Source organism: Salminus brasiliensis, chromosome 4 (assembly GCF_030463535.1).
Source record: "Salminus brasiliensis chromosome 4, fSalBra1.hap2, whole genome shotgun sequence".
Lineage (NCBI taxonomy): Eukaryota > Metazoa > Chordata > Actinopteri > Characiformes > Bryconidae > Salminus > Salminus brasiliensis.
In genome coordinates, this window is record NC_132881.1 from 3,146,213 (window position 1) to 3,158,973 (window position 12,761).

Sequence of the window (12,761 nt, forward strand, 5' to 3'; positions counted from 1 at the left end):
TGAGAGAGCTGAAGGCACGTAAACCCGACTGGAGGGAAATGATTATTTCGAGCTGCACTGCGTGTCCACATACTTCCTTCTGATGTAGAGACACACTAACAGACTGCCCCTGACCTCTGACTTTCCTAAACAACGGGAACGAGTTGAATTACAGTAAAAAAAAAATCCCTTAGAGGTTCTTTAGGGCCCCCAGCAGACTAAGATACTGGACCACTTTGCTGCCTGCCATCAGCAGCTGGAGCCTGAGAGAGCACAACTGACCTCGCTCTCGCCCACCAAATCACTCCAGCGTGATGCTGGCTGGTGGCGTTGCATCGTCGGAAATTGAAAAAGAGCTGTCAGAAGCGGGTTTGGACCTAGTTGGGCTTCCCAAATGGGCCTCATTGATACAGCCCATTTTAATCTCACATGGATCCCAACTAGGTCCCACGGTGCAGTGTGCAACCCAGATTTACCCCTAGTGGTCCCATCACCGACCCTGGAGGGAATCCATATGTGGTTCCTGTTGGAGCGTTACATGTGATTGGGGGGTGTGCTAACGGGTGGGTAATCTAAAAAAATGAAAATAAAACAAGAGCAGAGGTTCTTCCTGGGTTCTTTAGTGACGGCAATGGTTCCAAAAGGTTTTTAAAGAACCATATAGATGCTTACATCTTTAATAAACTCTATTCATTTAAACACACACAGTCGAAAGTACTGGAAAAGGGAACCATTTGGGTGCTATATCACCATTTTTAAAAGGCCCTACATAGAACCATCAACAGAAGGGTTTCTTTATATTTAAAGAACCATTTAATCAGGAAAAAAACACATTCCAGCATTCAGTCTTGGAGTTGTTAAGGTTCTTTACTTAGTTAACCATTGCCTTTACTCAAGAACTTTTGAAGAACTCCCCTTGTCTAGTGTCTAAGAACTCCGGTTCTTCTCAATGATGGAAAAGTTATTTTAGTAGGACTATTTATTAAAAATGGTTCCATATAGCACCATTGAAGAACCCTTTTTGATGCTTTCTTAGCTTTTAAATGGAATCACGTGGCGTTCTTTTTAATCCTGTAGACAGAGTTTTCTTCAAAGAAGTGTTCAAATGGATCTCCAAGGTGTCTTCTAACTTCTAACGATTCAATATCAGCTGAAGGGTTCTTCCAAGAACCTTTACATCATGTCAACACCGAACGTTCAGAGATTGAGGAACCTCTTAAGGTGCTTTGAGGAACCTTCAAATAACCAAAGAAAACTTTTCTTGAAGGTTCCCTCAAAGCATCTTAAGATGTTCCTCTATAGTTTCAACCTGAAGAACCTCCAGAAGTTCCTCAATGATCTTATATCTTACATAGCTCTCATTCTCATTAGAGAGGATTCTCTCAACAAGCCGCCACTAAACCACACCGCATTCCAGTGTGCGCTATTCCTGTTGAATCAAGGAGATGCACAGACCTGCTGTGCCAGTAACGGGTCCTAACCTCATTAAGCTCCCCAGTGAAATAGGAAAGGTGGTGGTAAAAACCAGAAAGAGAGAAATTCCTCTGAGGCTGGGCTACATTACGAGCTAGACTGGTCCTACGGGTCATTAGAGAGTCAGAACTGCTGTTAAGGGAAAACTGAATGATAAAAATCACCAGCAGCAGGGAAAGTGCTTGTACGTGCAGGGCCGTGCAGGTCTACGGACTGCTGCATTCATTAGGACCTTCTGCTATTAGCATCTAAAACGCTTAGCTATTGTTTTCTGATGTTTCCACTGGCTCCAACCCACAGGCTTTTCCATACATCTCCATAAATCTACAGCATTGTGAAACAATTCAGTGGTTGAACCAAGAGGCCAAGCTTGGGTTCTCTAAATGTGAATTTCCAGTTCCACCTTAAATGCTGTGTGCCAGTGCACACATCGGAATGCAAAGGTACGCTTATGTATTTAAGGTGGAAGGTGTCTCTAAATTGTCCGTTTGTCTCTAAATTGAACATAACGTGAATAATAATAACAGATAAACAGATACATCGTCACCTTTAAAGAATATTAATGGTGAGTAATGGATTTGTTTATTATTAATTCACATTTATTATTACATTCATACCAAGGAATAAGAATAATAGTGTGATTACTAGATACTACTACCAATAATAATAATAATAATAATAATCAATAAAATACTAAACTAACACCAAGTGTTTGGACCCCTTCCATTGCTGTTCCTTCAGTATTGTACTACAGTTTATATTATTATTAATTACTTTTCATTATATTAATTATGTATATTAATAATAATGTGCTTGGTCCCTTTATATTGTTATTTTACAAAATACATTTGTATTTTATTTCCCCCTTTTTTTTTTAAAAAGATGCCAACTTGATATTGATCTAATCTCTATGAGCTGTATGATATTTGGTTATGATCAGCAAACCATGGCTGAAGGACGGTGCCACTGGTTTAACCCCAAAATTGCTACATATATACGCCTGAGTGTAATGTTATATATTATTAATAGTAATAATAATAAAAAATAGTAATATATATTTTTTAAATGTGTGGCTACATGCCTCCTACTAATAATATTAATCAATAAAAATAAATAAATAGCACTATTGCTTGGATGCCTAACATTGCTATTTTATAAGGGGTCCTTTTCTAAATTATTTTTTTTATGTACACGAGTTTATACAGTAGGTCACTAACCAGCCTAAATACCTACTGGTTCAACAGGAATTCCATGAACTCTCTTGATTACGCACTCTGGCCTTGCCTCTATGACATTATTTAAAATAATAATAATAATAATAATAAAAAATTTTCAGACCAAAGCCTTCTCAAGACCATCATAAAAACAAATTCAGGCATCAGACAGCAGCATGTTCATGACCACTGACTCTTATATCACGTTCTAAAAGGAAGCTCTTAGCAGCAATCAGGTCGGCAGACGTCTGGGTTCATTCCCCAACACTGCAAACAATCCTGACCTAAAGCCCACGCTCTGATTCTTCAATTCAGAACTAAATAAATCTGAATTCTGAATCAATGAAAAACTGATTTCAATAATTCCAGTCAGAATAAACGTGCCACAGTCTCCCGATTCCCGCCAGCAGTCGCTGCAATGGCTTTCAGGGCTTTCAGGACGTATGTGCTCACTGTAAAGGTGCGACACCTGTCTGGTAACCCCACCCCTGACTCCCGTGTGATTAAGTGACGATGTGAGAAAGAAGCAAAGTTCGGGTTTCACTCCGCTGCCTTAAAGGTCCCCGAAGGTGTCGGGTCGAGCGAACTGACAGTGTAGGATTACCAGCGCAGTTGGGTTTACAGGTGAGATCACTGGCTGTGTGTGTGTTATAGAAGAGATGGGAAATGACATGTGACAGGTGAGGTCAGAATGCTGACAGTGCAGCAGCAGGAGGAGGAGCTGGCATAGGAATAGTTCTGGTGATTAATTAATTTGGTTATTATTTATTCATAATTAATTACTTTAATATTATGAAGTATATGAATAACAGTGTGTTTACTAGCCTACTACTACTACCAGTAGTAACAGTAATAAGGGGAGAGTACTAACGAGTGGGTTGGGTTTTCGGCTAAAATCTAAAATTGATAAATAATTTCCTAGTTTTATTTTCCTAATATTTAATTTTACTCACCTAAAATAAACAAATATGCAGGTTTACACAGTAGGTCAGTAACCAGCCAAAAAACCTACTGGTCCAATGTGTGTGTGTGAGTGGGGGTGGGGGGTGGGGGGTGTTCTGTCATTAAAAGGAATAATTCTGGTGATTAATGAATTTGGTTATTATAAATTCATAATTATTATGAAGAATATGAATAACAGTGTGTTTACTAGCCTATTACTACTACCAGTAGTAAGAGTAACGAGGGGAAAGTACTAACGAGTGGGTTGGGTTTTCGGCTAAAATCTAAAATTGATAAATAAAATAAATAAATAATAAATACGTTAAAAACAGCACCATTGGACCACTAGCATTAATTTTTTTCCTTATTAAAGAGACTCTATTCCAATATTTTCTAATATTTAATTTTGCTCACCTGAAGTAAGCAAATAAGTGTAATGCAGGTTTATACAGTAGGTCACTAACCAGCCAAAAAACCTACTGGTCCAACAGGAATTCCCGCCCCTCTCCTGATTACACACTCCGGCTTCGCCTCTCCGCCATCAATGGATTTTAAAATTGTGTATCAGACCAAAACTTTCTCAGAACCATCATAAAAACTAATTTTTAGGCATTAGAAGTGCTTGGACCCCTAACATTGCTGTTTTAAATGGCTTCATTAAGGTTTAAATACATGTTATTTAAATATTTTTTTATTAGTTTTATTATTATTATCATCAATGATGTTAATTATGATTATGATTATGACGACAGAGGTGGTAGTAGTAGTACAATGACCAACCTACTAATACTTTAATTACTGCTAATAATAAGCATCGGGCAGAAAAGACAGGGCGTCGCTATTTTTAAGGGCTTCTACTTCATTAAATTCTTTAATTTATTTATTATAATTTAATTATTTGTGTTAAATTAAAGTGCTACTTTTATTTGTTCCCCTCTAAAGTCTTAATACTGATGATACTTTGTAATTATTAATAATAACAGCAACACAATATTATAATAACAGTATAATAATGATGATAGTAGTATGACTGATGTGTAATTGATCTCCCCTCGGATTAGTTTCACACTATTGGACCTCTGAAACGCCTAGCAACAGAGTGGGCGGGGCTAAGCTGCCTGATTAGGCGAATATGTAAATGCGAGTGTTTTTGACTCCCACTTTAAATGCAACAGTGTGTCCTCCGTGGCCACGCCCACTCTGACTTACCTGCTGCAGGTGCTGCTGGAGCGGAATGCTGAGTGGATGGGCAGAGGAGGGGGCGATGGAGGAGGGCGTGAGGCGAGGGCTTTTATAGGGACCAGAGGGCCAAACAAGCATCGCGCGCTGCTCTCCCAGACAGACAGACAGACAGAGAGACAGACAGACAGACAGACAGACAGACAGAGAGATGGGACGCTACACCGGCAAGACGTGTCGCCTCATCTTCATGCTGGTGATCACGGTGGTGTTCTTCGTGGCGGAGATCGTGGCGGGCTACGCGGGGAACTCCATCGCTCTGGTCTCGGACTCCTTCAACATGCTCTCCGACATGGTGTCGCTGTGTGTGGGCTTGCTGTCCGCCCGCCTGTCGCGCAGGAGGGGCTCGGCGCGCTGCTCGTACGGCCTGGCCCGGGTCGAGGTGGTGGGCGCGCTCTCCAACGCCGTCTTCCTAGCCGCCCTCCTCTTCTCCATCTCGGCCGAAGCCATCAAGCGCCTCACCCGGCCCGAGCGCATCGACGACCCGTTCCTGGTGCTGGTGGTCGGCTCGCTGGGGCTGGCGGTCAACGTGGTGGGGCTCTTCATCTTCCAGGACTGCCGGTGGATGTGTGGGAGAGCCCGGCGCGCTGCGGGAGAGAAGAGCGAGGAGAAAACGGTCATGAACGGAGAAGCAGGTGCTCGTGTTATCCCAACGGTTTCTATTCCTTCGCTTCTAACGGACAAGCCTAACCGTAGACACGCGACAGTTTAACGTTTTTAGTCGCGTAAAAAAGTAGCTACGTTCACTTGTGTTTTTCCGCCCGTATTCCGGCAGCCCGGCTGAGAACGCTTCGCGATTGGCTAATATTGGACGCTCACGAACAGCGTCGGCCAATCGTAGCACGGCGAAGGCGGGACTTGTTGGAAAACGGGTGGGAAGACAACAAGACGTTCGTTCGTTGTGGTTTGAGTGAATTAGCGACTTATTTGCGAGCGATGACAAAGTGCAGGTGCTCGTGTTTCCCCCCACGGATGCTGCTCTTTCGCTTCTGAAAGAAAAACTAAACCGAGTCCCGGTTGCACGCAAACAAACGAGAGTTTAGCGTTTTTAGTGCATCACGCTGAAAGGACGTTCACTTGTGTTCTTCCGCCCGTATTCCGGCAGACCGGCTGAAAACGCTGCGCGATTGGCCTACAGTGTACACTCACGAACAGCGTCGGCCAATCGTAGCACGGCGAAGGCGGGACTTGTTGGAAAACGGGTGGGAAAAGAAGAGGAGTGAGTCAGCGATTTTAAACAGTTGTTTTCTTAAAACGCTTCGATTGATCGTATTGATCATATTTATCATATCTATCATATTTATCGTATATATCGTAACTGCTAAGCACGGATAAATGTCACAGACATTAACACGACCATGCTAAAGTAATTCAGTAGTCCAGTGCATTAACTCTGTATGTTCGAATAATACAGCAAACACACGTATTACTGTATTTAATATTTACCATATTTAATATTTTTAAATAAGTGTTGTACTGTAAAAAGAAAATGCTATTTGACTTACAGCAATAGCAAAATTCGAATATAGAATATTATAAAAAAAATAAAATAAAATAAAATGTTTCTAAAAAAAAAAGTGATGACGTAATCAGGGTGGCTATGGGGGCTCTGGTTAACCTGAAACCTGTTCCAGGAACATTGATCGGGATGTAGCTGAGGCCTCTTATCCAAAGTCCCATTCCACCTTAAATGGTGCCACAGTTGAATGTGCCCATACAGCCAGTTAAGGTGGAATGGGGAATTAGAACGAGAAACCAAATGCTGCTCCCTGCAAGTGTGATAAAGGAGAGTGGGGGTCAAACCGGACCCCTTTCTGGGTCATTTTTGGATATAATTTTTATTTAAAGTTTTGACAGACTTTTAGGACTGTGATAGACCGCTTAAATTGCATTGGCTATAGATGTGTGTGTGTGTGTGTGTGTGTGTGTGTGTGTGTGTGTGTACCTGTGTTGTTGCTACTGTGAAAACAGTCACAGTACAGACCTTCTAGAGCTTCATTTTAACCTTGTCCACACTGTCCTCCCCAGATCTGTGTAAGTGGTTCTTAACCCCCTGAATGCTTCCAGCAAGTGCGCTCAGCACTCCTGTTCTGTCCATCCACAGGCCCCCTCGCCCACCAGGCTGAATCACAACAGAAAGATACGAATCAGAGTGACGGACAACCACTAAATATAAGAGGTGGGTTTTTTACTTTGATCTCTCTCTCTCTCTCTCTCTCTCTCTCACACACACACACACACACACACACACACACACACACACACACCTCCACTGGGAACACAGGCTTCCTGCAGGCCATGTGTAATCACATAACCTGACTTACCTCCGTTGTACTGGGCAAGGCAAATGTTTGGGGACACCTTGCCTTCTCTTAGGCAAGGTGTCATAGTATAGCATATATTCATAGTGTGTGTGTGTGTGTGTGTGTGTATGTGTATATATATATACACACACATACACACACACACACACACACACACACACTATGAGTATATAGTATATATATATTAGTTTACATTAATATAGTATACCTTTTTCAGGTATACTGTGGTATTCAATTCAAGGTTAATACCATGTACATTTAAATTACCAATACCAGTATTAAAAACTATGCAACCGAGCAGAGAATCCCAGCAATTCCAATTTCTTACTATTTTAAAAACCAATCACTCAATTAATGGAGAAAATATTCAAAAGATGAATCCACCATCAAACGTAATCATTAGCTAATTAATAGTTAAACAGAGCTTCACCTCACATGCAATTTTATTCATTATTTATTTGTTTAGTTTCAAAAGGGAGACATTTTACTTACACTTCCATCAATCATTATTCATTTTTAACTACAGTAAAGTGTTTGTTCAACCAAAAAAAAATACCCTGTGTTTATTTCTTTAAGGTCAGATAATAATAACAACAACAACAACAACAAGGAAGAACTGTGCAATACCATATACAGTGATAGCGTAAAATCATGGTATTTGAGAGTTATCATATTGGGAAATCTCATATTGTTCCAACCCTAATTCATATTATAGTATGTATATTAATAGTAGCCAGTTCTTTTTGCAACTAGCTTTGCAACACAAGCTTCATGTTTGTTTTTTTTAACGTAGAGTATAACAGAGGATCTAGTATCAGCACAGTCATACTGAATTATTATTAAATATAGATTATTTATATATAATTACAAAGTGCACAAACTGTCCAAATGAATAGTCAATTCTGTGATTTATACAAACACAACTTAGTAAACCAAAACTATAGTCAACCCCTGTTCATATTTAGCAAATTTCAAATTTCCGTTCCATCTCAAATCGTGCAGCAGTAACACTGCCTGTAGCCTGTCTTAAGGTAGAATGGCTCAGATAATGAGTAAACGTCTACAGCTATCAATAATTCTGTTTAGAGGCGCATAACTTTACCAAGAGTGTGCCAACACTCTTGTTCTAGCTTCTAGCATATATGCTAACAAAATAGCTTCAAAGCAAGAAAACATCATATCGGTGAACTTAAATAGTTCTTTTTACTTACTGGTCACATACTAGTGCTTAACGTGTGTTAGGTGACCGGAATTCAGTTTCCAGTCCTGGATTTTGTGCTCACTGGAAGTTTAGGCGAACAGTTAGTCCTACTTCTATTATTAATTCGCTTGCACTGCAGTTCTAGACGTTAGTCTGAAGGTCAAGGAGGTTCCACATGTGTACAAACTGTTCAGATTCCACTGCTAGAAGTCAAAACGAATCCTTAGACGTTACTTCTAAGTTTACTGTCAGTTTGCCCTGTTTGCACTGGCTAGCTCCTAAACATTTACTTCACCTTGAGTTCATCAACTTTCTCTGAGCCCCCAAAAATGGACTTGGCTAATGATCTCAAGTTAAGCTGATATGCTGATGATATGTTTACCAATCTTCACTCACGCACTTGTCAGTGAGTGCTCATGCACTTTCCTAGCTGTAGCCTGCCTTAAATATTCCAGCAGCTCAAGACTGATTTACTCCCATAATGCCCTGGCCAAAGTAGTCCCAAAAAAATAAATACATAATTAAATATCACACCAACCTGAAAAATGTGAACTTGTGGTTGATTTCTGAAACTAGTCCAATTTGGCTCCTGCACTGTTAAAAGTAGAAGATCCTTGAGAAACATTTGGAGGTTCTTCAGTTGGAAACTGTGGAGGAACCCCTTAAAGCAGCTTTTGGGATCGGGGCTATGAATAGACTAATCTGAAGAAGTACAGGTACAGGACCCTCATCTATAGGTGAATTCTCAAAGATTTGCTGGGCAGAGATTATATTACTACCGAAGGGCTCGATAATTTGGACCATGGTTGGACCATATGGACACCCACATCTGGGATATCGGAGGTTGGTCAGGATTTGCTGATGGGCTCATTTGCAGAAGCTAACGTGATTTAATTAGTGAACAGCATGCCTTGCAGCCCTGGATGGCATTTCAGAAAGCAGGGTTTCTCAGTCAGCCAGACAATAATCCCTCAGCTCCTCTCCTATTGGACAGGCTTGAATTCAATCATCTGGCTAGACTGCGAGCATCCGCCCACGGTGCAGCGTTTGTAGTCGATTAACCTTGTTGCTACTTCTTCCCCACCTCAGGAGTTTTACTCCACGTTCTGAACGACGCGTTGGGCTCCGTGGTGGTGGTGGTGGCCTCTGTGCTGTTCTATGTGTGGCCCGATGACGCCAACGCCCCATGCAACTGGAAGTGCTATGTGGACCCGAGCCTCACACTGGTGATGGTGGCCATCATCTTGATTTCGGCCGCTCCTCTGATGAAGGAGACCACTAGCATTCTGCTGCAGATGAGCCCGCCGGACCTGACCGTCGCCACAATCTGTGAGTATAAAGGGGCGAAATCAGAAGCCTTGTTGGTTTGGGGGCTGCACGCTCGCTCCTAAAGCTTCTATTTCAACCACGCTATATGGACAAATGTTTGCGGACACCTCTTCTAATGAAAACATTCATCTGCTTTAGGTTGCACCCATTGCTGAGAGAAATGTACAAATGCACAGCCAAACTGGCGGACAGGGGTGGGTTTCACGGCTTGTGAATGAAAATTGCTTCACTTTCAGGCAATAACTGCTTCTAGAAGGTCAAGGCAGGTCCTTCACCACCAATTCCTGAAAGTACACTCCATATTCACATGCCGTGAAACCTGCCGGCAGTCCCTGTTCCTGTCCCTCGGAAACTGTTGTGAAGTTTAAGGGTTACTGCGGATCTATCAGTATATTTACTGACCTAATTCTCCTGCTTCTCTCTCTCTCTCTCTCTCTCTCTCTTTGCTTCATGTTGTCAGTGGAGGACGTAAGTCGGTTGGCCGCTGTGGTCAGCGTCCACGAAGTCCACGTGTGGGAGCTGGTCAAGGACCGCAACGTGGCCACCTTGCACGTCAAAGTGAACTCTGAATTCGGCAAGTCCGAACTCAGGAGCCTCTACGCCCAGATCAGGGAGGTCTTCCACAAGGCCGGCATCCACAGCGTCACGATCCAGGTGGAGATCAGCGACGACGAACTCGACGGCAGCCTGTGTAGCAACCCCTGCATGTCCACCGGCTGTCTCAAACTGTCCTGCTGCCCCACCGAGCCCACGTTTGCTTCAGGCAACAAAGGGAACCAGTCACATTCCTTGGGAGAAGTGTCAGTAGATATGGTTGACGGTACGAAGAACGTACTTCGGGAACGGGACACTAAACAGTTAAAAGGGAAACCCACAGAGACCACCAAGTTTTAAAGCTTGAGGGCTAGTTTCTCAGACCAAGGCGAGGTCCGATTCCTTGGTCGAAAGAGTTCCTGATTGTTTTATTTTTTCTCTTTCTAGCCAAAGAATACGGCCGACATGGCTCTGAGAAGCTGGCTCTGAACGTTTCAGATAGAAGTATAAAAAATGAACAAAACCAGGCACCTCAGGGAGAGTTGTAGAAGGTCCATCCACTGGAGTGCAACGTTCAAACTACTGTATTTATTAACCTGCTGCGCTTGTACTCAGATAGACTTTGAGTAGTTAGGCTTTAATCAATCAAAAGTCCAACCATCCTGCACTCGGTGGAGGTTGAGCCGCATCACCGACGGTGCTGGAAACCAGCGACTGATACTGACTCCTTTCTATTTTGCATTCCTTTCTAATTTTATATATTTTTTATTATTACAAATACTATTATCAGCAAAACTTTAGTGAAAAAGTGGAAATTTTTAAACTTTAAACATTCATTTTAGAGTTGGCCGGTGTAGCACAGTGGTTAACAAGCTAAGTCTAGGGATGTCTAGCAGCCATCTTGGATTTTGAACTCCCGAAATCCAAGTAGGGGCTGTATAGATGGAATTTCCTACTCATAAAATCCGACATCTCTAATGTCCCGATCCGATCGGGGTCTCTTAATGCTGAGCATCAGCCGATACCGATCCAATCTTTGTGTTTGTACAACTGCAAACCAGCAACAGGCCAAAAGACCTGCCTGATGCTTTGAACCCAGTCGCTTATCCACCACAGTTGTTGGTTCATATGTCCGATTTGTTTTTATATCACCTCATAAAAAACTGACTTCACTTGAAGCCTAGTATCCCTCAAATGATCATGCAGGTCATACATGCACTTGAAATGGACATGTGTAGGCCAACAGTAATCTTAGCTGTAGAAGTTTCTGAATGCTGCTGATGAGATACGTCTGTATCACTGTCTTTTCCTGATGTCTGAAGGCCTCATAACGAACTCCCTCGGATGCTAACGTAGCCTACCTAGCTAGTGAAGGCCCTGTTTCGTACCACTGCCATCCATAGCTGTTTGAATGGCTGATTCCAGCTATTCTTGATTGTGGAACTTTCCTCAAGTTTTCCTCTATTTGCTACGTTACTGCCTCACTGCTAGCCATGCCGGTAGCCACATGGCTAGCCACAATCAAACAGGAATACAACGTCCAATGGTTCTCCAGCTTCTGTAACAAACAAAACACACTGGCTAATTTCCTGGATAGTGCCTACTACAACCATTATACTACCATTACGTCTGTGTTGATGTTTTGTAAATCACTTTTTACTGGAAATTTCTCTGAAATTGTATCCAAGCTAAGACCAATATAGCGTTGTATTTATATTCCCCATGATCAATCTCTGGACCAGGAATTAGTACGAAGTACAATCATTAACACTTGAAGCTTGTGGTGGTGATGTTGGAATGTAAATGTAAATAATATTAAAGTGTGTGTTGTTTGTGGAGCACTGTGTCGATATAGCAAGAGCTCGTTTCTGGACATATTCGAGATATTAAGAGCCACAATTCAAATTAAACAGTACATCATGGTGTCAAAAAGGGAACTTTACAGGAGAAGGAAAAAACCTACTTAACTTTCAATGGAAGTTGATTTAAAAATATTTTCATTTCAAGGTTTTTTGAAGCATTTCTATTGGTTCGTTCATTATGACATTTTCACACAGCGAAAAAAACAACTGCCAGATTCACTTTACGTCAAAACGAGAAAACACACAAAAGCCCCACCTGAAAGGTCCTAAACTAGAACTAACTACATGAAAAATCGCTTCATTCTGTTGCAGTTGTCGAATTAGGGCTGTAACGCAACATTACCGTTATTTACGTTTGACCACACCACGAATTACCTAGTCCGTCAGACTGCATATCGCTTATTGGTTAGCTAACGCGTGGTGGGACTTCAGGCTAGGCTACCCATCTCTTCCAAGAGTACTTGGGCGAAGTGTAGTGTCGAGTGTTATGGTCTCTATACTGACTTTTATTTTTACTATCTTCTAAGGTTAGAGGGCTGTAACTAGCTAAATGTATTTACTGAGTTAACAGTGAAGCACTTTTGTAAGTCCGTCTGGAGAAGAGCGTCTGCTAAATGGCTTCATTGTAAATGTATATAAGAAATATGTATATTGAGAAAACCTT

The 12,761-nt window shown here is 41.8% G+C and overlaps 1 protein-coding gene across 1 annotated transcript; it reads left to right on the forward strand.

Annotated features, from left to right (window-relative positions):
* The first annotated feature begins 4,751 nt into the window (after positions 1-4,751).
* Positions 4,752-12,076, forward strand: slc30a10 (solute carrier family 30 member 10). Its single transcript, XM_072677352.1, has 4 exons — positions 4,752-5,482; positions 6,952-7,026; positions 9,462-9,701; positions 10,162-12,076. The coding sequence occupies exons 1-4, from the start codon at positions 4,999-5,001 to the stop codon at positions 10,593-10,595; spliced, it is 1,233 nt and encodes a 410-aa protein (XP_072533453.1). The 5' UTR covers positions 4,752-4,998; the 3' UTR covers positions 10,596-12,076.
* Positions 12,077-12,761: the final 685 nt, after the last annotated feature.

Excerpts from the sequence above, each read along its gene's own strand:
- slc30a10 (XM_072677352.1), top strand. The coding sequence starts at position 4,999 with ATGGGACGCTACACCGGCAAGACGTGTCGCCTCATCTTCATGCTGGTG. Across the intron at positions 5,483-6,951 it reads GGTCATGAACGGAGAAGCAG|GCCCCCTCGCCCACCAGGCT; the intron begins GTGCTCGTGTTA and ends GTCCATCCACAG. Across the intron at positions 7,027-9,461 it reads ACAACCACTAAATATAAGAG|GAGTTTTACTCCACGTTCTG; the intron begins GTGGGTTTTTTA and ends TCCCCACCTCAG.